This window comes from Gopherus evgoodei, chromosome 9 (assembly GCF_007399415.2).
Source record: "Gopherus evgoodei ecotype Sinaloan lineage chromosome 9, rGopEvg1_v1.p, whole genome shotgun sequence".
Lineage (NCBI taxonomy): Eukaryota > Metazoa > Chordata > Testudines > Testudinidae > Gopherus > Gopherus evgoodei.
This window is the reverse complement of record NC_044330.1, coordinates 277890-303048: the sequence shown is the minus strand read 5'-3', so window position 1 is coordinate 303048 and position 25159 is coordinate 277890. Positions and strand designations below refer to the sequence as shown.

General features: G+C 42.7%; 1 protein-coding gene across 35 annotated transcripts in view; it reads left to right on the top strand.

Annotated features, from left to right (window-relative positions):
- Nucleotides 1-7357, top strand: part of DLG1 (discs large MAGUK scaffold protein 1) — a 395120-nt gene extending 387763 nt beyond the window's left edge. For all 35 annotated transcript variants that reach the window (XM_030574808.1, XM_030574804.1, XM_030574802.1 and 32 more), the window contains 2 exons: nucleotides 1118-1209; nucleotides 5748-7357. In XM_030574808.1, the coding sequence (XP_030430668.1) occupies nucleotides 1118-1209; nucleotides 5748-5854 (199 nt within the window). In that variant the 3' untranslated portion in view covers nucleotides 5855-7357. The remainder of the gene's footprint in view (nucleotides 1-1117; nucleotides 1210-5747) is intronic.
- The last annotated feature ends 17802 nt before the right edge of the window (nucleotides 7358-25159 follow it).

The following is a 25159-nucleotide window of genomic DNA, read 5'->3' as shown; positions in this document are numbered from 1 at the left end:
ACCATGCTTTATGCCTCTGTCTGGAGCATGAAGCAAGCTTCTGCACATATGTGCAAAATGGACACTGCTTTCCAGACTCATGATTCATAGATTCATAGACTCTAGGACTGGAAGGGACCTCGAGAGGTCATCGAGTCCAGTCCCCTGCCCTCATGGCAGGACCAAATATTGTCTAGACCATCCCTAATAGACATTTATCTAACCTACTCTTAAATATCTCCAGAGATGGAGATTCCACAACTTCCCTAGGCAATCTATTCCAGTGTTTAACTACCCTGACAGTTAGGAACTTTTTCCTAATGTCCAACCTAAATCTCCCTTGCTGCTGTTTAAGCCCATTGCTTCTTGTTCTATCATTGGAGGCTAAGGTGAACAAGTTTTCTCCCTCCTCCTGATGACACCCTTTTAGATACCTGAAAACTGCTATCATGTCCCCTCTCAGTCTTCTCTTTTCCAAACTAAACAAACCCAGTTCCTTCAGCCTTCTTTCATAGGTCATGTTCTCAAGACCTTTAATCATTCTTGTTGCTCTTCTCTGGACCCTCTCCAGTTTCTCCACATCTTTCTTGAAATGCAGTGCCCAGAACTGGACACAATACTCCAGCTGAGGCCTGACCAGCGCAGAGTAAAGCGGAAGAATGACTTCTCGTGTCTTGTTTACAACACACCTGTTAATGCATCCCAGAATCATGTTTGCTTTTTTTGCAACAGTATCACACTGTTGACTCATATTAAGCTTGTGGTCTACTATGACCCCTAGATCTCTTTCTGCCATACTCCTTCCTAGACAGTCTCTTCCCATTCTGTATGTGTGAAACTTCCAGTTACAGGCAGGTAACTTCTAATTTTATATTGAGGTTGCTTAGTGGCTTTCAGTGTTAACCTAAGTGTCTTTTCCAGATTCCAAGAAATGGAAAGCCAGTCTATAGCACTCCCACTGCCACCCTTTATATTAAGTCTCCCTTCAAGAGTTTAATAAATCGCAGATTCAAGAACAGAATGGGGCTAGTTTTTTTTTCCTAGGGTTTGTATTCAGAGGGCAGTTTAATAACCTTATTTCAAAAGAATCAGTAGTATTTGGTAACTGCTTATTATTTTATAATGTGTTTCATCTCAGGGAAATGAACAAACGTTTAACAGAGGAGCAAGCCAGGAAGACCTTTGAGAGAGCCATGAAACTGGAGCAAGAATTTACTGAACATTTCACAGGTTTGTATCCCTCATTACAGTTCCCTTCAAAAAGTGGAATTGTGTTGTCTGGAGAATAAGAATTGTCACACCTGCCTGAGCCCATATACTTCAGTTATATACCTTGTCTGCAGTACTGGCCTATGATGAATGCTTTAGAACATGTTAAACCATCATAATGCACTGCAACTATTTATTAAATATTTGTATCAATTCATTGTTTAACTTTGAGACGAAATTTCTTCATTACTTCATCTGATGCCAGTTTATATTTTAGAGCATGAGAACTTTTCATTTTTTTCTTAGCTGTTGAAACTAGAAACATTAGTCTTATTTATATATTAAAAGCCTGGAAACTTTTAACATAAAGGTCACCAGCTGGTGTCTCATGCCTTTCCAGAACGTGAAGGGTGGCTGAACCTCTGAAAACCAGGAAATTAAGAGTTACAGTAATGCAGACGTAAACTTCTGAGAACAAGGAAATACAGAGTTACAGTGCACGCTAAGACAGCCCTAATTCTGCCTCCATGGAGCTGGCAATAGCCATTGGAGATTATCTGCCTTCAGTCCAGCTATGTTCACTGATAGATTTGGCTGTATAGAATGGTAGAGGGATTAGCTGGAACAGCTTGGCAGAGCTGTGATTGTGACATGAGGTGGTCCGGGGCAGCCTTGCTCTTCTCCGTGCCGCCTCCCCTGTGTATGATCAAAAAAAATTGCTGCATGTGTACCTTGAAGGATCCATTATGCCTCATTTCAGTGCCTAGTTCTCTAGATTTTGTCAGTAGCAGTGCACAGGGGTCTTCTTGCTATAAGGATTATCAGCAGTGAGTGGGATATGCGGGTGGTCTGTGGATTTAATGAAAATGTAGTGTTAAATGGAATCCTGTGTATAAGGATGAAGGGGGCTTGGTAAAAGGGAATTAAGGGGTTGTAAAATTTAGCTAGTGAGAGTTGTTTCTATGGAATAGGCTCTGTTTGAGACTAAGTCAAGAGTCGGTAGCTTCTGTTTAGTACAGCTTACCTAAACGTAAGTCAAAAGTTTTGTGTCAGTAAAGAGAAAGTGTTATACACTGCCCTACAGTGATCATGTGCCCTGCTCCATGAGTGCTCTGCACTGTCTGAAAACACAGAATTCTAGCATGTGTGTTATAGCTGAGCTGGGCCATCACTCAAAGAGGTTAAGTTGGCATGTATCTTAACTCTGTTTTCCTAATTTTCAGAAGTTTTAAGTTTGTATTACCTTAACTCTTTCCTGGTTTTCAGAGGTGTATGTTTAGCCACTCTCCACATTCTAAAAGGGCACAAGGTAGCACTGGACGTAAAGTTTTGGAACATTTAATTCCCTTGGTTTTAAAAAAAATAATTTCTCAGCACTCCCATCTGCAATAGCCCAGCTCTTCTCCTTAAACACCTGATGCTCTTTGGCAATGATTGCCCTGACCACAAAATACACTGGCTTCATGTTGGGCTTTTCATTGCCTCTGCCTTGTCTCCTGTCTACCTGTCCAGCACAGCCTGATTGCCTCTTCTCAACAATCCTCCCTATAGAGAGGCAAGCTTCAACAAAGGACCAACATGTTGAGAAGCTGTGGAGAAGATGCAGGAACAGTCCAGGGACTAGCATGGAGACAGTGGGGACATATTTTGAAGGGACGGATGTGGCCATGAGAGGAAGGATGGTCCAGGGATTAGGATCTGGGACTTGGGAGACAGTTCAAGTCCTTGCTCTACCACAGAATTCTTATGTGATGTTGGGCAAGTCATTTAGGTCCAGATCCATAAAGATACTTAGGTGCCCACGTCCCAGTTTTGGCTCCACTGCAATCCACAAAACTCCTTTGCTGGACTCAGTGGGCTCCTACATTTTCAAGGTAAAAGTTCCTCTAAGCACCTATTTTTCTGTCTCTGAGCGTTCGTACTGCTGCCTCCCTCTGCACAGACACCTGTCTCCCGCCTAAGCCCCAGAATGATTCAGAAATCGGGGAAAGATAGGCATTCAGCCATCTGTATCACATGCAGGTCCTAATCCAGTAGGCGTGCCCAGAGGCCACCTACTGGATTAGATCCCATTTAAAATGGAGAGGGAGATGGAAGTGGTGGTGGTGGTGCTGCCACCACAATCCATCTTATAATTTTTAGCCTAGTGGTTAGCACACTTGCCTAGGATGTGGGAGACCATGGTTCAGTTCCCACCCTTCCGCCGATCCTGGCTCCCATGCAGAGGGGTAGGACCCATCCAGAGCCTGCCTCACACGTAAGGGGCAAGACTCCCCAATTTCAGCTCACAGCTAGGGGCTGCAGAACATTAGAGCTTTTTTCCAGTCCTCTGTATCTGCCCATTGTTCCAAGATTTGTTAAAAATCAACATTAATCATTCAGAGAATTCTTCTGTCAATTCTTTTAATATTCATGGGAGCAAGTTATCCAATCTTGCAGATTTTAAAATGTTTAAATTCAATAACTGCTGGTCAGTAGATGGGATGCTGGAGGTTTATGAGGGAGGCCCAATCTGACTGTTTCCCACCTTCCCCCTGGGATTTAGGTGAACTCTTGCTGCTGCCCTGCCCCAGTGTGCTGCCCTCAGAGGTGAAGGATGAAACACTGGCACCATGTGCCAGGATGCAGGAGTGTAGGAGCTGCTGCTTTGGCAGTGGTATGGACTTGGCTTTTCAGAATGTATGTGTTCAGTTATTAGTTTGCCATATTGGTCAAACACTCAGCTAAACCTGAATGGAATTTCATGCAGCAAAGAAAAGGTACTTCTCTAGCCTGAGGGCTTTCCCCTTGCCAGATCAAAGACCTGCCTCAAATGGTGGAGATTTTAGAATTTCTCAAAAAAAAATCCCAAGAATCTTCTATAATAGAAAGTGGTGCTAAACAACCTAAAAATAGAATCCAGAATCCAACTTCCCATACTGGCTGAGGGAGGGATTCATAATCTAGTGAGTCTTTTCCATAACTGTACTATGTCTGAACCCCTACATTAAGAACTCATGTAACAGACATCATCAGAAAGAATATGTAATACCATTCTTTGGGGTGGGGCCAGGTATTCCTATACATTTGTTCATTTCCTAACATAATAGATTCTGATTGGTACTTTGGGGCACTATTGCTGTATTGATAATTATACCAATAGCTAGTAACTCACCTTTATCTTATTTATACTACCTCGCGTGTACAATGTGGAGTGTACATGATTATCCAAGTATCAGAATTTTAAACCACTATGGTTCCTATAACATCATATTGACAGAGGATGCTCTGAATAGTAACTATTGATAAAAAAATTTTTGCCAAGTAACAGAAATAAGTATTAATTTATTTTTGTGTTTGGTAGTGTTATGCTGTAGAATGTGTGTATGTGTGCTTACAAATAAGGCATACATTTCTAATTGTAAAATGAATAAGAATCTTCTAAGAGGTTTGATAGGTAAATTGAATAAGAGCAGCCATTAAAGAAGCTTCATTACCATTGAATGTAAGGTAAAATGCTGTCGTAGATTTAAAATGTTTTAGGAGTTAGGAAGCGGAATCAGAGGCAATTATTAACATGTTATGAGGGTTCAGTAATAGTACTAGTGTTGTGTATATTAACACAAACACAGGAATACAGTGTCCTGGCCCAAACAGCAGCATTATACATTTTTTTCCCTGTTGAACTCTATTAAGTAGGTTCTCAGCCTGGAGGTGAAGACCCCAGTTAAGATGAAGCTGCAATCAAGATTTCTGTTATTTGGATCCAAAGTGTTGCAAGAACCCTAGTCCTGATTCAAAGCAGACCATACTTTAATCTGATTTGGGTCAGAACATACCCACCTCCGTTCATTTATAGTGCTTCTCTAGCCTCAGTGATAATATATACGATCTGTGTGGTCTGAGTGTATATTGGAACTTTATTAACTGTTTTTAAAGCAAGCATCAGATGTAGAGGATTAGAGAAATGCATATGTTAGCCCCTTCCTTCCATCCCAAATCATGGACACTGCTAGCAACCAGAATCCACCAGATGACCTATTTTTCATGTCCTGGTTCGTGATCCAGATGACCAGTTCCTCAGTCTACATTACATAGAAGCCCACACCACGATTTCACTAGCTACAAGTCTCTGATTTATTTGTCTGGATTAGGATTATTAACTAACCCTGCTTTTTTACCCTCCTGTCCTGGATACCTGCACAAAAGTTGGGTCTAGAAGAAAACAAAAAAAGAAAATCAGAAAATAACAAATCACCCCTAACCAACCCTTCAAGGTATCTGAGGATTGGGGGGGGGGGGGGGGGAACACGGACAGCTGCACATGCCAGTCTGCAGTGTGGGAAAATTCCTTCCTGACCCCAGGACTCTCTACACTGTACACTGGCCAGTTCCTTGGGGAAGCCCTACACCCCTGGACAGTCGTGCACCTTTAGCTCACAATAAACCACAAGCCCAATGTTGTCTGTTCCTTCTCCAATCTGGTTAAATCCCCACTTTAGGAAGTGGGCTGAGAATTTCTGCACACAAGGTGAAAGTTAGTAAAAAACGCTTGCTGACTGTAATACTATGTTTTGCAGCTATTGTCCAAGGAGACACGCTGGAAGAGATATACAACCAGGTGAAGCAGATCATAGAAGAACAGTCTGGGCCTTACATCTGGGTACCAGCAAAGGAAAAATTATGAAAATTGGAAGATTTTTGGTTTTCATTTTCTAACTGACATTACCTACTCATTGACAACTTGTAACCCTTTTCAGTGGAGCCTGCCTCTAGTTCTTTCCAATATGGGTCACACACTAAACATCACATTCTGCAGTTCCCGAAATTTTCTTACATTTGGTGTCTCTCTTAGTTGGATTATTGGTATTATTGTGTGGTAGTGTTCATTTGACATTTTTCAAACATGAAGGTCGAATGGCCTGACCAGCTATTAAGGTAGGGTTGGGGAATTATATGGTAAAATTCCTTAATGTTTAAGGGAAAGTACGTTTCAGAGATTCTCAGAAAAGATTTGTGTACATTCTTTTAAAATTTCATAGCATATAAAAGAAAAGTCATCTTACCCAATGATGTAAATTGTGAGCAACTTTGCACACTTAATTATAATAACATGGGTTGGCCAAGGCATTTAATTTCAAGTTTTAGTTTGTGGGTTGATTTCTGTTGTCACAGCAAATATTTTTCTTTATAGGCAGTTAATGTAACTTTTTTTAAATTTCCAAATTAATGTATTCATTAACTTCTTTAATTCACAAGGGATATTCATTTTCAGAATTTCATACTGATATTCTTATAGTCTATTTTTATTCATTTTTTGCATATACAGTTGCTAGGGATAAAGATATTTAATGTTTTTAATCTTACTCATGCAACACTATTTACAGTGTCTTACAAAAGTTGTTTATAGATAATGGTCATCACTCTTTTCTGAGTTGAAAACATGTTTAGGTGCTAGGGAAGCTTGTATTTTACAAATGAATAGCAAATTTTCATTGACAGCAAAACAGAAAACACTTGCAGTGATGGATGATCATTAAGGCAATAAGAAGAGAGTCAGATTTGTAGTTTAAAACTGTGTGTCTCCTTAGAGGTGTCAGATTTTAATGAATATTTTACCCACAATAATTGCCTATTTTGTTATAAAACTTTCTTTAACTATAAACTCTGTAACTATGGGAATTATTTTCTTTACATAGTTGCGCACACATACATACATATATATATATATAATATATATATTTTTCTTTTCCCACCTACTCCTGGCTTTTCTTTTTTTTTTTTGTTTTGAGAATAAATATAAATTAGAATTTATCTTCCTTAATCATGTGAAATGAAATTGGGTATGGTGGCTGGGTAAAACATCTGGGGGATATTAGCTACAAGAAAAAAATATGGGCAAGTTCTCCTCTTTTCTACAAACAATTTCAGATGTTTGGTTTTGGGTTTTTTTCTTTTCCATGTGATGTGCATGTTTTAACCAATGGGGGATTTCAGAGTCAACAGTCAGTTTTTATGTACATCTCAGACTGCATCTGTGTCATATCTTCCATGGTGGCTCTGCACTGGAGAGACACAGGCCTCTGAGCTGAGCAATTATAAATACATTTCTGCAAAATATAGAACTAACATTATTCATTCCATTTGTCAGAAAGAGGAGAACAGCTAATAAAGTTTATTGTACAACGTATTTTTGTCTGTCTTTAATTAGATAATCTAAAATACAGGTGATGTAAAATTAAGAAATTAAGTTTGCAAACAATAAATTGGCAGGAACAGTAAATAATGAACAATGATGTGATAGAGGAACATTGAAAAACTAGTATGTGGGCCAAAGAAGTTCAGTGTAGTTAAGGTAAGTGCAGGTTAGATCTTGAGGCAAAGAGTTAAAAATAATAAGCATGTGTGAGAGAACAAAGTACTGCAGAATATTGGTAGATTTCAGAATCCTGTCAATTTACAGCCTAATGTGCAGTGATTGTGAAAAAATCCATCTTGGCTGTATACTGGATTAGTGAAGAAAGTGCATACTTGCTGTATTTTTATGGGTTTCTCTGCCTATTGCAGGAATAGTAAAGTGTTCTGAGATTGTCATCAGATACTAACTAGCATGAATCAAAAGTAAAGGCTTCTACCTAAAGCTCTGAAAGCACCAATGGCCTAAATTTTAAGAAATGACAAGTGATTTTGGGTACACAACTTGAAACACGTTAAAAGGATTTAACTTTTAGATGCTCAGTAATTTCTGAAAATCAAGCTACTTTAAGATCTCAGTTTGGGTACCTAAAAACTCAGGCCCCGCAAAATCACTAGTCACTTTTGGAGGTGTCACTTAATGAGGCTTTTAGATGGTATGTTTTTCTTACAAAAGAAAAAAGCTTTTGTCTCTTACTGCCTTTTCCTTATTGTTTTTTTAAATGTTCTTTTTTTCTGCTGCTTTTTTACCCATCAGGAGTGGCATGTGTTCTCTTCCGTGTTTTTGCTAAAGGAGTTTTTGCGAGATGGAGATCTCTTCACTTTCATTTGAAAAGATAGGGGTGTTTAATTCAATTTCATGGAGCTTTTCTCCCATTTGTTTGTCAGGTGTTAATTGTTTTAAACATCCAGGATCTAATCCAGGGGTCAGCAACCTCTGGCACGCAGCTCCCTCGCCTTCACCGCTTCCTGCCACCCCCATTGGCCTGGGACAGCGAACCATTGCCAGTGGGAGCCGCGATCTGCCAACCCTGCTGACGCAGCAGGTAAACAAACTGGCCCGGTCGGCCAGGGTGCTTACCCTGGCGAGCCGCATGCCAGAGGTTGCCGACCCCTGATCTAATCGCTTTCCCTCTCAGTTGTTCAGGTCTCTTTTTTGAGTGCTTTCTCATGTCCATTCCACATTAGATGCAAATGAACTGCGTGCACAGTCACCAGAGAATTTTTCCCTCAGTGATATCCAGTTGGCCAGCTCTAGCACCCTTTGATGCCATGTGCTTCTAAGGGGCCCGGCTGGCTTTGCACTCTCTCAGTTCCTTCTTACCACTTGTGACAGTCGTTGGAACAGCTCCTCTTGCTTTGGAAAACTCTTAGGCTATGTCTACACTGCACACCCTACAACAGTGCAGCTGTGCTGCTGCAACCGCCCATTGTATGGTGCTCAGTATGGCCACTATCACCATGAGAGAGCTCTCCCGGCAACAAAATAAAACTACTTCTGAGGGGCCATAACTTCATCACCAGGAGCTTGGCTCCCACCAACGAAGTGCTTCCACACCGGCACTTTTTGCCACTAAAACTTTTGTTGTTCATACCGCTGAGCGATAAAAGTTTTAGCGACAATGAGTGTAAACAATGCCTTACTCGGTGATCTTAGTTTATTCCTTTTCCCTTGTTTCCCTATCCCAGTTCTTTACTTTCTCAGTTTGGACTGTCGTAGATTAGTTGTATGTAGTTAGTTGGCGCTTCTCGCACTGTTAGCAGAGTTTTGTCCACTCCCGGTGCCGGGGCATGCCTCGGTCCCTGGGTCTCAAGCCCTGTGCCTCCTGCAGCAAGCCCATGCCTGAGAGTGTCCTGCACTCCTGTTGTCTTAAGTGCCTCATATCAGGGACTGCTGCCAGATCTGTCAGGATTTCAAGCCCTGTACAAAGAAAGATACGGAGGACAGGACATGGTGGTCTTCCCACTGTGAGAGACTCTCAGCACAATTCTCCTTCACCGGTGTCAAAGAAAAATCATAAGAATTAGCTGACTGAGAAGGGATATTCCCTGACTCTGAAAAGAGTCTAGCACAGGGAGCCCATGGGGAGTGCAGTCAGAGTCTGGCCACTCCTCTGCATCCGCTCTGAGTGTGATACCATCACCTCAGCCTCGTAAGCTGGTTCCTTTGAGTCTGGTCCCTCAGCACCAGAGGGGCAATGCGACACCAATGGGATTATAGTACTGTCTACTCCAAAGGCATTAGTTATGGGCAGGGTCCTGCTGGTGCTTTTGATGCAGCCAGCAGTATAAGAGTCGGCAGTATTGGTACCAGGGAGCAGAAGGGAGCATGTGGTCCTGGGCTTCTGTTCGGTACCCTCCCTGCTTGCCCTGCCACTGGTCTTCGCATCTCAGCACCATTCTCTGGCATTGACGGGGACCACCTCTCCATAGTCCCCAGAGGAAGGCTCGTCATCAGACTCAAAAGTGGAGTCATATTCCCACTTGAGGAACCGTGCCAGTTCCCCCCCAGGCAGCCTACCAGTTGATGGACCCGGTCACAGAGCTACTGCCGTTTACTTGGCACCATGGGCAATGGCTTAAGCAGTTGCAATGGCTTTTTTGGAACCCATGGGGGTTTCCCCCTATGCAAGGGCCCCCTTCCAGATACTCATATTCCATAATCTTAGAAAGAAGTGCACCCTGTCCCTTTGACTGTCACCCAACCTGGATTCCAGTACTGAGCCCAGTACCAAGCCTCAAGACCTAGATTTATGGGACCCAGTCAGTGCAGAAGGAGAGGAAGAGGACCCCTGGCAGTGCAAGCCTCTTCCTCCTCCCTGGATGAGGCAGTGTCTAGGGTGCATGTATTCCCCCCACCCCCTCATGATGACTTCGTCGCTCACCAGCAGCTGTTGAAGAGTGACCTCGAACCTTGGGCTGGAAGTGGAGGTAATCGAAGAATGGCCCTCCCTCCTCATGAGGCCATTATGGGACCGGTTAAAGCCTTGCGGCAAACCTAATCCTCCTTGCCTCCCACCGGAAAAAGAGCTGAAAAGTTCCTGCCTCAAGCTTTCCCTACTAGTACTCCCACTTCCCTCTGGGGTCTCTGATGGTCATGGTGGCCAGTGAGAGGGACAGCAAGGATGCAAAACAGTAGACCTTTTTGGTAAAAAGATTTATTCTATAAGGACACTAGTTCTCTGCTGTGGTGGAGGAATGGAAGTCTGTGGCCAAGGGCCTCTCTGCAGGCCACCCTGGGTTTGGCAGCTAGATCCATGGCTTCTGCAGTGGTCATGCACAGATGCTTGTGGCTCCAGTCTTTAGTCTACCAACAGAGGTCCAACAATCCATCCGGGACATTCTGTTTGAAGACATTTCACTCTTCTCCGAGGAGTTTCATTGTATGTAAGAGAGCGGTAGGATTGCTTAGAGCTCCAGTTTGAACCTGGAGAAAAGCCTGTTGAGTCTTTGGGTTAAGTTTAGAGGCGCGAGAGCAACAAGGGTGATGTTGTGATGGGCATGTGCTATGGACCACCGGATCAGAAGGGTGAAGTAGACAAGGCTTTCTTCAGACAACTAACTGAAGTTTCCAGATCACGGGCCCTGGTTCTAATGGGTGACTTCAGTCACCCTGACATCTGCTGGCAGAGCAATATAGCAATGCGCAGACAATCCAAGAAGTTTTTGGAGAGTGTTGGGAACAACGTCCTGGTACAAGTGCTGGAGGACTGACCTCTGGGGGACGCCACTGTTTACCTCTGACCATTTATTCCTACCCTTTGTTTCCTATCTTTGAACCAGTTACCAATCCATAAGAGAACCTTCCCTCTTATCCATGACTGCTTATTTTGCTTAAGAGCCTTTGATGAGGAACCTTGTCAAAGGCTTTCAGAAAATGTAAATACACTGTATCCACTGGATCCCCCTTGCCCACATGCTTGTTGACCCCCTCAAAGAATTCTAGTAGATTGGTACAGCGTGATTTCCCTTTACAAAAACCATGTTGACTCTCTTCCCCAACAAATTATATTCATCTGTGTGTCTGACAATTTTATTCTTTACTATAGTTTCAACCAGTTTGCCCAGTACTGAAGTCAGGTTTACCGGCCTGTAATTTCCAGGGTCACCTCTGGAGCCCTTTTTAAAAATTGGTGTCACATTAGCTATCATCCAGTCATTTGGTAAGAAGCTGATTTAAATGATAGGTTACAGACTGCATTTAGTAGTCCTGCAATTTCACGTTTGAGTTCCCTCAGAACTCTTGGGTGAATACCATCTGGTCCTGCTGACTTCTTACTGTTTAGTTCATCAGTTTTTTCCAAAACCTCCTCTAATGACACCTCAATCTGGGACGGTTCCTCAGATTTGTCACCTAAAAAGAATGGCTCAGGTTTGGGAATCTCCCTCTCATCCTCAACCACAAAGACCAATGCAAAGAATTAATTTAGTTTCTCTGCAGTATTCTTATCGTCCTTGTGTGCTCTTGTAGCATCTTGATCGTCCAGTGGCCCCACTGGTTGTTTAGCAGGATTCCTGCTTCTGGTGTACTTAAAAAAAAAAAGAAATGGCTAACACACCTCTACCCCAATATAATGCAACCCGATATAACACAAATTCAGATATAATGCGGTGAAGCAGCGCTCTGGGGGCGAGGGGTGGAACTGCGTGCTCCAGTAGATCAAAGCAAGTTCGATATAACCCGTTTTCACCTATAACGCAGAAAGATTTTTTGGCTCCCGAGGACAGTGTTATATCGGGGTAGAGGTGTACTTTTTGAGTCTTTGGCTAGTTGTTTTTCAAATTCTTTTTTTGTCTTCCTATTTATATTTTTACACTTCATTTGCCAGAGTTTATGCGCCTTTCTGTTTTCCTCACTAGGATTTAACTTCCACTTTTTAAAGGATGCCTTTTTGCCTCACTGCTTCTTTTACTTTGTTGTTTAGCCACAGTGGCACTTTTTTGATTCTTTTACTATGTTTTTTAATTTAGGGGTAAGTTGATCCTCTATTATGGTGTCTTTAAAAAGTTTCCATGCAGCTTGCAGGGATTTTACTTTTGGTGCTGTACCTTTAATATTTAAGTAACCACCTCATTTTTGTGTCATTCCCCTTTCTGAAATTAAATGCTACTGTGCTTGGGCGGCTGTGGTGTTTTCCTTGCCACAGGGATGTTAAATTTAATTCTGTTGTGGTCACTATTACCAAGAGGTCCAGCTATATTCACCTCTTGGACCTGATCCTGTGCTCCACTTAGGACTAAATCAAGAATTGCCTCTCCTCTTGTGGGTTCCAGGACTAGCTGCTCCAAGAAGCAGTCATTTAAGGTATCAAGAAACTTAACTGATATGTATCCAGTCAATATGGGGATAGTTGACATCCCCCATTATTATTGAGTTTTTTATTTTAATAACCTCTCTAATCTCCCTGAGCGTTTCACAGTCATTATCACCATCCTGGTCAAGTGATTGGTAATATATCCTTACTGCTATATTCTTCTTATTAGAGCATGGAATTACTATCCATAGAGATTCTATGGTACAGTTTGGTTATTTAAGATTTTTACTTCATTTGATTCTACGCTTTCTTTCACGTATAGTGCCACTCCCCCACCAGCAACGACCTGTTCTGTCCTTCCCATATATTTTGTACCCTGGTATTACTGTGTCCCATTGATTATCCTCATTCCACCAACTTTCTGTGATGACTATTATAGCAATATCCTCATTTAATACAAGGCACTCTAGTTCTCCCATCTTATTATTTAGACTTCTAGTGTTGGTATATACGCACTTTAAAAACTTGTCACTTTTTAGCTGTCTCCCATTACATGACATAATTGAATGAGACTTTTTTCATTTGACTGTTTCTCTTCAGATCCTGCCTGTATTTTATCTTACACCCTCTTCTCCTTACTAGAACATAGAGAATCGCTGTTAGTAGATTCTTCCCTAAGGGATGTCTGTCCAAACCATGTGCTCCTCCGCACCTGTGGGAATTCTGCATGAAGCACTCAATCCACCTCAAACTTTTCTCATTTTCCTGGAGCCCAGAACAGATCACCTCAGCAGATCTTTCACCTCTCACCACAAGTGGTCCCCTCACACCAGTATAACCAGTACCATCTTCCAGTGGTGAGGGACTCTCCTCATAGATCTGTTCACAACCAAGCAAACCAGGAAATTTTAGCAGTTTTGCTTTCTATGCAGGTGCAGCCCTGGCTCACTCACAGATGCTTACTGCTCCATTGGACAAGGCACCTATTCTATGCGTTTTCCCCTCATTCCTCTCATTCACAAAGTCTTATTCAAGTTCAAGCAGGACAAAGCAAATGTTATTCTTATAGCCCCCAGCATGACTACGTCAGCACTGGTTCATCACTTTATAGGACATGTCATTAGCGACCCCGAGCGACTCCCTCCTCATCCAGACCTGATCTTGCAAGATCACAGCCCATTGCTCCACCCAAACCTCAAGGCTCCATGGTTAAACCCAATGGAGCTGGCCTGTTCGGAGCAAGTCCGCCAGGTATTGCTAGGTAGTAGGAAGCCTATCTATTAGAGTAACTTTACCTTGCCAAGTGGAAGCCTTTTTCCATATGGTCATCTCAGCCAAGGCCTTTCACACCCACTAGGTCACCTCTTCACTCCATGCCAGTGTATCTGCTTCATCTGAAACAGCAGGGCCTAGCATTTAGTTGATTACAGTGCACTTAGCAACCATCTCCACCTTCTGGTGGATGGTAGGTTTTTTTCACATAAAATGTCCATTCACTTCCTGAAGGGCTTAGAAAGACTATACCTACAGATTTGTGAACCCATTCCACCGTGGGACCTAAATTTGGTCCTGTCAGGACTCTCAGACCCTCCCTTTGAGCCTCTGGCATCATGCTCCTTGTCATACCTCTCCTGGAAGATCGCCTTCCTAGTGGCGATTACCTTAGCCAGGAGGGTCTCAGAGATCAGGGTCCTTACATCAGAAACCCCATATACAGTGTTCTTTAAGGACAAGGTACAACTTCACCCCAGTTCCGCATTCCTCCTGAAGGCTGATGTGGTTAGGTCTTATGGTGTTGCTATGTATTTTTCCATCTTAGTTATTCACTTACCTTCCAATGTACCACTCAGGAAGTTTTATTTTTATTTTTTTTCTTCACTTACCATACAAACTTGTTCCATTTAGATTTGTTTTTAATTGAAGCATTTTCAGTTAAATTCACAAAGGCATACACTCGAAGAGCTGATGTGCAACAAGCACAAATACAGATTATTACTAATGGTGGTGACATTTTAGAGCTGACCAAGCTCTTGGTGCTATGGTAGACACAAAACAGAGCTGTGGTACCCAAGAGATTATAGTGCAACATAAATTAATCCTATTAACAATATCATTCCAGTGTCCATACAAACTGTTCTCCATTCTCAGAGCTCTCTCTCTCTCTCACATACACACACAAAACAGGGTTCAGAAAAAGTCGTGTTCAACAATGAAAAGCAAATGAGACACACAAATCTCCCAGCAGGGCCACCCACAGCCGACCATGTGAACTTTGCCCTGTAGTAAAATTTACTTTAAATGCTGAAGACTTCAGACATACACATTATTCCAAAAATTCAGTTAAGAATGTCAAGCAACAAAATATTAATGGGCTAAGGGGTTAAGCATCTGCATAGTTCATACCTCAATTTATTCAATTCCCTTAAAGAAGTAAGAAACTGATTTTTTTTTTCAGGTGAATTGAAAATTATACTCTGTACTGGGTTTTATTCTATTAGTAGTAGTACTAGCAAACTTCTATCCTAGCTTCTTTTCCACTACCTGTTACTAGATGATCAATTAGATCAGGATAAGCCAGGAGAATATGCAGATTTCAGTTGCAGACCTCACTTTAATGATACCCAGAAACTGAAGGTAGCACAGAATTTGGTAGCGCACACATTAAACTGCTGTAGCTACATTAGTACTCTGTGATCTGCACTGGCTCCCTGTGATGGCCTGGTCTATTGTGGCATATTTGTGATCGGTGAAAGTGTTATCGCTGGCATCTTCTCATTAAATAATGAAGAGCACAGCTCAACACAGATTCAGAGTGATGTGGATCGCTTGGTGAACTTGGCATAAGCAAACAGCATGTGTTTGGCTATGGCTAAATGTCAGTGTTTACAACTAAGAACAAAGTGCAGGCCATTCTTACAGGATGTGGGACTTTAGCCAGGGAAGCAATGACTGAAAAATATGTGAGGGTTGTGGTGGATATCAGCAGACCATGAGCTCCCAGTGTGATGGCATGGCCAAAAGAACTAATGTTATCCTGGAATGTATAAACAGGAATTTTACCTCTGTATTTGGCACTGGTGCAGCTGCTGCTGAAATACTGTGTCCAGTTCTGATGCCCACACTTCAAGAAGAATGTTGATAAATTCGAGAGAGTTCAGAAAAGGCATGAGAAGGTTTAAACGATTAGAAACTTGAAGAGCTCAAGCTCTTTAGCTTAACAAAGAGAAGTTGAGAGGGTGATTGTACAGGGGGAACTTGAAAGACTGCCATAAAAAATATGGAGAAAAGGAGAAATATGCTTTCCACGGAGAGCAGGACAAGAGGCAATGGGTTCAAACTGCAGCATAGCAGATTTAGATTAAATCTCAGGAAAAACTTTGTAACTGTAAAAACAGTAGGACAGCAGACCAGACTGTCTCAGGAGGTTGTGGAAGCTCCCTCACTAGAGGTTTTCAAAAGAAGGTTGGGTAGCCTTCTGTCTTGGATGGATTAGACCAGTGGTTCCCAAACTGTGGTTCCTGAACTCTTGGAGGTTTGCAAAATGTTACAGGGGGTTATCAGAAAAAATTCCATAATGGCAGAAGAAAAAGTGCACGCCAAAACAGAACTGTATTGCGGCCAGTGTAGCAGCGTTAACATCCCTCAGTTAGTCGATAGTCATTCTCTGTGGCATGCTGTTTTACTCCAGTGAGACATGAGCGAATCTTCTCATTTACTAGTTTGTTCATTTGTTAGCATTCTCACTGTGTTACTTTTATTTGAACTGCTGTATACCCAATAATGGACAAGTGGCTGAAAATAGAATTTGTAAAGACATGAGAAAAGAAATGTTCGATATCAACTAGTGTTTTGTCAAGTCCAAAGTGTTGAAATCTAAGCCAAATGATCATGATGATCCAGAAAAGTCGCTTATGAAGAAAAGAAAATATGATGACGATTATGTAAAATATGGCCTTACATGCATTAGTGATCAAGAGTGTCCAGAATCACAGTGCCTAATTTGTGGTGGTGATCTAGCAAACAGCAGTCTCAAACGTCATCTACTTCAGCACTGCTTAGAAATTAGGCACCCTGCACAACTTGACAAGCCTGTTAATTTTTTTCAAGCGAAAATTAGCCAAGTAGAAAAGTTACATTACCAGTTTTGTATCCAAAGCAAGTACTGATAACGAAAATGCACTTGATGCATCGTACCAAGTGAGCTACCAAGTAGCAAAAGCATCAGAAGCCCATAGCATAGCAGCAAGCTTGATTGGTCCATGTATAAAAGACATAGTTCATTGCATGCCTGGAGAAACGGCTTCAAAAAGGATTGACATAGTACCTTTGTCCTATAATACTTTGTTGCAAAGAGTAATGACGTCAAATAATGTAGAAACCACAATTGTACATAGAATGAAAAATAGTCCATATTATGCTACAAATTGGATGAATCAACTGATGTTGCTAATCTATCTATTTTGCTAGTGTTTGTACGTTATGTGAATGAAGGTATTGTTGAAGACTACTACTTGTTTTGCTGACCATTGAAAGAATGTACAACTGGTACTTCTGAGGGCATTCTGCACCAAAAAAAATTAAAATTATGTGCAAAAAATAAAAATTTTGTGCACAATATTTTAAAATTCTGCAAGTTTTATTTGTCAATAAATAAATGCAGAGGCTCCGCCCTGGCAGTGTGGAGCACAGGCTGCTGGCTTGCTAATGGTAGGAGATCACTGTGCTGCCCTACCCTCCACCCCTGGGACATGGACTCAGCGGTGAGGCTTTCCCAGCCCTGACACAGCACAAGGCCTGGACCTGCCCCAGAAACACCCTGGGTCCCTGCACCTCTGCACCAGATGTGAGGCAGGCAGGCTCAACCAGACAGGATCCAAGTGTTATGGGGAATCCAGGTGTGGGGTGACAGGATTCTGTGTGGAACAATCTGGGTGCAGGCAGCTCAGTGGGGGGTCTAGGTGTGGGAGAATCTGGATGCACAGAGGCTTGCATGGGGTTCCAGGTGCAGGGGCAATTGGGACTCTGCAGGGGCTTCCAGGTGAAGATGGTTGGGGCTAAGCAGAGGGGTCTGAGTATGGGGAGGTCTCAGTATGGGGGGGGGTCTGGATGCTGGGGGAGTGGGGCTTGGTGGTGTTGGGGCCTGGATGCAGCTAATTGGGGTCTGCATCAGGGGGCTCAGGGTGGTGCAGGAGATGGGGATTTGAGTGCAGGGAGCTCAGTGGGGGTGGTCGGCGCAGGGGTGGGGGGTCTGGGTGCAGAGGGCTACAAATGCAAGAGTTGAGATGCAGTGGGGTAGGGTTCAGGTATGGAGGGCTAGAGGGGTTCTGGATGTACCCAGTGAGGCTTGGCTGGTGTGTCTGGGTATGGGAGGTCCGTATGCACGGGGGGTTGGGTGGATGGGGGAGAAACTTCCCATACAGTAACTCCTCCCGCCACAGTTGAGGAGTGATGGCAGGAAGCAGGGGAGGATGCTGAGCTTCCTGCTACTGGAGAAGGTTTCAAGGGGGTGGGGATCTGACACAGTCCCAGACAGTCCTTGCAGGGGAAGAGGAAGCCCTGTCCTCTCCTGCCTCCAGCCTGCCAGGACTAGTAGCTGATCCCGGCTCAGGGTAGGAGCCACTGGATTGGGGTGTCCCTAGCCCTGTGGTGATTTACGTCTCCACTGGCTGCTCCGGGTCCCTGAAACAATGTACCTGCTCTGCTAGGCAATGGTGTATGACTGCTCTTACAGCTTCCCTTTGCTTCCCTGTCAGAGTCATTTTTCTGCAGGAAAGCAAAGAAATCTGCAGGGGACATGAAGTCTGCACACACACAGTGGTTCAGAATTCCCCCAGAAGTAAACTGGAGAAGATATCTTCAATCTGACTAACTAATATTTTCAAGAAAAGGAAATAGATTGGTCTCGTTGCCTACGCATTTGCACTGATGGGGCCACATCAATGACAGGGAAGTATACCAGATTTGGAACTTGAACAAAAAAGGTTGCATCACACGTCTCTTGGACTTCTTGCAGTATCCCTAGACAAGCCGTCATGGCAAAATGTATGCTTGAGGGACTGAAAGAAGTTCTGGACAATGCAGTTAAAATGGTGAATTTCATAAAATCATGGCCAACAAATTCCAGAATATTTCATGTACTTTGTGAAAAAATGGGTAGTGTATACAATTGTATGTTGACCCATACCGAAGTTAGATGTCCCTCCCGGGGCAAAATCATTGTGCACTTTTTTGAGCTTAGAATGGAAATCCTAGGGTTTTTTTTTTAACAGCCACCCTTTCCACCTTGCCAGCTGTATGGAAAATCATTTCTGGCTCCAGAGCCTGCCTTATTTAGCAGATATTTTCTTGAGGATTAATTACCTAAATTTATTTTCAAGGCCTCAATATAGTAGTTTTCAGTGTGCAAGACTGAGCTGAATCCATAATAAAGAAGTTGTAGTTCTGGGAAAGGTGTTTGGAAAACAATCAAACTGAGTGTTTCAGTACTCTTCATGACTTCCTGGCAGGACATAACCTTTAGTTGGATCAGTGCACTAAAACCAATATAACTACACACCTAAAAGGACTCTGCACAATGTTCAGGGAATATTTCCAGCTATGTCAGGCAATAATGACTGGATTCACAACCCCTCTGATGATACCACTTTCTCAACACAGATATTGAGCACTGAGAAAAAAGAGAAATTGATTAGATTTCCTGTGATTATGAGCTGAAAAGAAGTTTCAGAAGTCTGTCATTGATCAACTTTTGGCTGAGTTTAAGAAACTTAAGTAGGCTGCTATTGTTGTTTTTTAAATTATTATTTAAAAAAAGTTTAAGCTCTGTTGAAGTCATGTGGTGTTTGCCTGAATTGTTCAAGACCCGAATGCTTGTAGTAGGAGGAACTCTTTATTTGAGTTGGGTTCTTAAATACCTTCATGATGGTTTGCGTCTAATACGCCTAGATGAAACATGTAGGAGCCTTGTCCCATAACAGGCTTAATCAAAGTGATACAAGCAATAAAAGTGAAATATTGGAAGAGTGTTGCCATTTTCATAATGTAATAACATTAATAATGTAGTAATAGTGTGTAATAAGCATGTCATTTAAAATAAACAAATTTTATATTTCCAGGATCACTGCCTTAATAATTTGTGCTCAGGAAAGGGAGAATCTCTCAAAATACTCATTTTTAGGAGGGGGTTCACGGGTTGTTAAAGTTTGGGAACCACTGAATTATACACAGCAGATCCTGCGTCGTGGCAGGGAGTTGGACTAGATGACCCTTAGAACACAAGAATGGCCATACGGGTTAGACCAAAGGTCCATCTAGCCCAGTATCCTGTTTTCCAACAGTGGCCAATGCCAAGTGCCACAGAGGGAATGAACAGAACAGGTGATCATCAAGTGATCCATGCCCTGTCGCCCATTCCTAGCTTCTGGCAAACAGAGGCTAGGGACACTATCCCTGCCCATCCTGGCTAATAGCCATTGATGGACCTATCCTCCATGAATTTATCTAGTTCTTTTTTGAACTCTGTTATAGTCTTGGCCTTCACAACATCTTCTGGCAAAGAGTTCCACAGGTTGACTGTGCGTTGTGTGAAGAAATACTTCCTTTTGTTGTTTTAAACCTGCTGCCTATTAATTTCATTTGGTGACCCCTAGTTCTTGTGTTATGAGAAGTAAATAACACTTCCTGATTTACTTTCTCCACACAAGGCATGATTTTATAGACCTCTATCATATCCCCTCTTAGTCATCTCTTTTCCAAGCTGAAAAGTCCCAGTCTTATTAATCTCTCCTAATATAGAAGCTGTGCCATACCCCTAATAATTTTTGTTGCCCTTTTCTGAACCTTTTTCATCTGCGCTCAGTATTCAAGATGTAGGCATACCATGGACTTGTATAGAGGTAATATATTTTCTGTCTTATTATCGATCCCTTTCTTAAAGATTCCAAACATTCCATTTGCTTTTTTGACTGCTGCTGCACATTGAGTGGATGTTTTCAGAGAAGTATCCACAATGACTCCAAGATCTCTTTCTTGAGTGGTAACAGCTAATTTAGACCCCATTATTTTATATGTATAGTTGGGATTGTGTTTTCCAGTGTGCACAGAGAGATGAAGTGACTTGTTCAAGGTGACCCAGCAAATCAATGGCAGAGAGAGGTGTGAAAGCTGGCTGACCCCCACTTAATAGATTACAAGCGGCCAGTAGGTGGGGGGGGGGGGAGTACTGCTCATGGACACAGTAGCCTGAACTTTTTCACTATCTCTTTTCCTCTGCCTCAAAGCAGGAAGATCCTGCTCCAAACCAGTCAGTACTACCCAGATAAGGGAACATGAGATTTTACACTTACCAATCAAGTATTAACACGCAAGGGTCTTTGTCTGAATGTGTATAAAAGGTTTGTGAAATTTGTGTAAGACAGAGTCTTTTATACCAAGGTACAGGCTCTCCTTTTTCTGCAGAATAAAGCATTTTTCCTTATCCCTGTCAGGCTGTTAATTGGCTCTCAGCTAGGCAGACCCAATATTTCGGTAACAGAGGGATGACTAGAGTCTGTGAAGCAATGACATGGAAAAAGACTCAGGAGAGCATGGAAGAAAATCAGCTGAACCTGATCTCCCAATGCAAAGCTGTGGCTAAAAGGGCTAATTAATTTCTTGGGAGTATGAATAAGAGAATATAAATTAGGAGTAGAGAGGTTATATTACCTCTGTATTCACCATTGGTGCAACTGCTACTGAAATACTGTATCCACATCTGGTATCCACACTCCATGAAGGACGTTGAAAAACTAGAGTCTATGAAGAAGTGCCAAGAGAATGACTAAAGGACTGGGAAACACACCTTACTGTAAAACAGACTCAAGGAGCTCAGTCTATTTAGTTTATCAAAGAGAAGGTAAAGAGGTCTGTGATGGGATTCCCGGGGTGCAGCCTAGGACCATAGGACCACTGTGCCCCCTTAACTCCCCAGCCTGGGCTGACTCTGAAAATCTTGCTAGTGACCAGTAGCAAACCCTCCATATGCTGTTATCACTCAGCACAATCGCATTTGGAGCCTCACAGCCAGATAGGGTGCATGAATGCTCCCAGAGCCACTCATGAATCATACAGGGAAAGGCACCAACCAAACCCCCTCAGCTCCCAGCACTGTATCTCAGGAATATATTGTCTTGCACTGCTCAAGATGGGCTATGCAAATTTATTAATTGGTTCATGAATTAAAAGTGGATAAACACCAGCCTTTGCAAACCTGAGCAGTTTTGCCACGCACTTCATACAAACTCACTGGTAAAGATAAACAGTTCAACAAATTTATTGACTACAAAAGATAGATTTTAAGTGATTATAAGTGATAGGCAAAAAGTCAGAGTTAGTTACCAAAATAAAATAAAATATAAGAAGACAGTCTAAACTCTCAACCCTATTAGACTGGGCAACATCTAGATCAGGGGTTCTCAAACTGGGGGTGGGGACCCTTCAGGGGGTCACAAGGTTATCACATGGGGGAGTCGCAAGCTGTCAGCCTCCACCCCAAACCCCACTTTGCCTCCAGCATTTATAATAGTGTTAAATATATTAAAAGAAAATTTAATCTATAAAGGGGGGGTCACACTCAGAGGCTTGCTATGTGAGAGGGATCACCAGTATAAAAGTTTGAGAACAACTGATCTAGATTAAGCAATTTTTCTCACCCCACTGGATACTGCAGTCCTTAATACACAGGTTTGTCTCTTAAACCTGGGCCAGCCTCCTGTGTCAGAGTCTTCAGCCTTCTGGGTGTCTTGGTTGCTTGCAGCATAGGTGGGGGCATGAGAAAGGTGAAGCATCTGTTTTATACACTCAGTCCCATGTGCTTGGGGAACACAAGTCCAAGCATATCTGGGGGGGCATTGTTGAGTCTCCAGGCAAGGTTGAGCAATTCCCCTGGTGTGATCCCATGCCAGTGAGTCATTGAATTATAGCTCCCTTGCTGGATAATGATTGTTGATGAGCTATTTGACACCCTGCCTGGGCATTGGTTACTTTCCTTGCTGTTGCCTCTGGGGAGCTAATATCTGGCTGATTCCCCAACTTGCAGCATGTTTTAGTGACAATCATACAACACAATTCTCATAACTTCATATGCATTAATGATATACATATATGGATACAGAAATGACTTTCAGCAGATCATAACCTTTCTCCTTATACCTTACAAGGCATGCTTTGTATGTAATATCACAATTATATAGAGATGAGGAATATGGGGATTACAAGACACTCCCCCCAAGGTATAATGTGTCACAGGGTCATTTGGTCACTCTCTCTAAGTATCTACATGTAGAATGTACATTTGATAGTAAAGAGTTCTTCAGTCTAGCAAACAAAGGTATAACAAGATCCAATGGCTGAAAGTTGAGGCTAGATAAATTCAGACTAGAAACAAGCCAAAGATCATTAACAGTGAGAGTAATTATGCATTGGAACAGCTCATCAAGATTATGGTGGATTCTCCATCACTGGAAATCTTTAAAAAATATATGTATGCTTTAATTCAGCCACAGCTATTGACTTGAGGTAGGAATTAATTCAGGGAATTCCTACAGCCTGTGTTTTTCAGGAGGTTAGATTAGATGTTCACAAACTCACCTGGCCATAATATCTATGAATCCATAATGCGTCAGCATGTTGTTGATCTGTGCTATGCTACTATAGGGTGTTGTCCGTCACATGAGACATAAAACACAGGCCCTGCCTACTACTGATCAAAAGTCCCATTGCAATGTTCACAAGAGAAAGGATATTAATCCCAGTATTCTTCAGATTCCAACAGTGTGGGGAGGAGTAGCTCAGTGGTTTGAGCATTAACTTGCTAAACCCAGGGTTGTGAGTTCAATCCTTGAGGGAACCACTTAGGGATCTGGGGCAAAAATCAGTACTTGGTCCTGCTGGTGAAGGCAGTAGGCTGGACTCAATGACCTTTTAAGGTCCCTTCCAGTTCTAGGAGATAGATATATCTTCAATTATATTTTATTTATATAATATTTATTAACATAAGTAAACTACATTCTGCTCAACTAAATTCCACTCTGTAATTGGATGAAGACATTGTTTCTGTCCTCTCCTAAAACATACTGATGCTGGCATAAAACCGCTGTGCTGTCAGGCTCAAGGATGGCTGCATTTCAGTGTCTGGCAATCCTAATGAAAATGTACTATATAATTTAACATGCCACATGTAGGGCCCTACCAACTTCACAGCCATAAAAAACAAGTGAAATCTAGTCTTGTGTGCTTTTACCCTATACTACACAGATTTCACAGGGGAGACGCGTTTCTCAAATTGGGGTCGCAGGGGGGGTCACAAGGTTATTTTAGGGCGGTTGCAGTATTGCCACTCTTCTACGCTGCCTTCAGAGCTGGGCAGCCAGAGAGTGGCAGCTGTTGGACCAGCACCCAGCTCTGTAGGCAACACCCTGCCAGCAACAGCACAGAAGTAAGGGTGGCTATACCATACCGTGCCATCCTTAGTTCTGCACTAGTGTTGGCAGTGGCTCTGCCTTCAGAACTGGGCTCCTGACCAGCAGCCACCACTCCCCAGCTGTGAAGGCAGAGCCGCTGCCAGCAACAGTACAGAAGTGAAGGTATCAGTACTGCAACACACACACCCCAACTCCTTTTTGGGTCAGGATCCCTACAGCACTGTGACATTTCCGATTTAAATAGTTGAAATCATGAAATTTCTTATTTTAAAAATTCTATGACCATAGAATATCAGTGTTGGAAGGGACCTCAGGAGGTCATCTATGTCCACCCACTACTCAAATCAGGACCAATCCCCAGACAGATCTTTACTCCAGTTCCCTAAACAGCCCCTGCAAGGATTGAGCTCACAACTCTGAGTTTAGCTGGCTAATGCTCAAACCACTGAGCTATCCTTCTGCCACAAAATTCACAAAAATGGACCATGAATTTGGTAGGGCCCTAGCCATATGGCCTGAAGTCCTGTAGAGTAGGGAGCTCACTACTGACACCTATTGGTGAACAGAGAGCAGAGTAATCAAGAGCTGCTTGAGAACTCCATATGAGAGTGAGCTCTCTGCCAGCATCTCTTGGTGCAAGAGAATCTGACTGAATGAGGCTTTATTTGCATTGTGAAAGTTTGGAGCCTTTTGGTTATAATACAGTTGTGGTTTTATTGTGGGTCTTTTGGGGGGGGGGGTGAGTGGCAATAAAATACTGTTGTCCCTATTGTGAAATGAAAGGACACGAGAGCTACATCAAATGTACCTGGGGTGAGCGGGGGGTCAACCTGACTAAAGTCTGTAATCAGGTTAGGACGCGTGGACAGGACTGGTGACAGGTGCCACCAGTGCTGACCTATGTTCCCTGTAAGCTGTGTGCTTGGGCAGCTGCACAGGAGAGATTTAAGAGCCACTCAGCTGACAGCAGAGTGCGCACAGCCAGCAGCATGTGTTCAGGTGCCTTTCCTACGTTGTTCCGTCCTGCAGCTGCTCCTGGGACCCTTCTGTTGGCTGTGCAGAGCTGAAGGGGGTTGAGGGAGG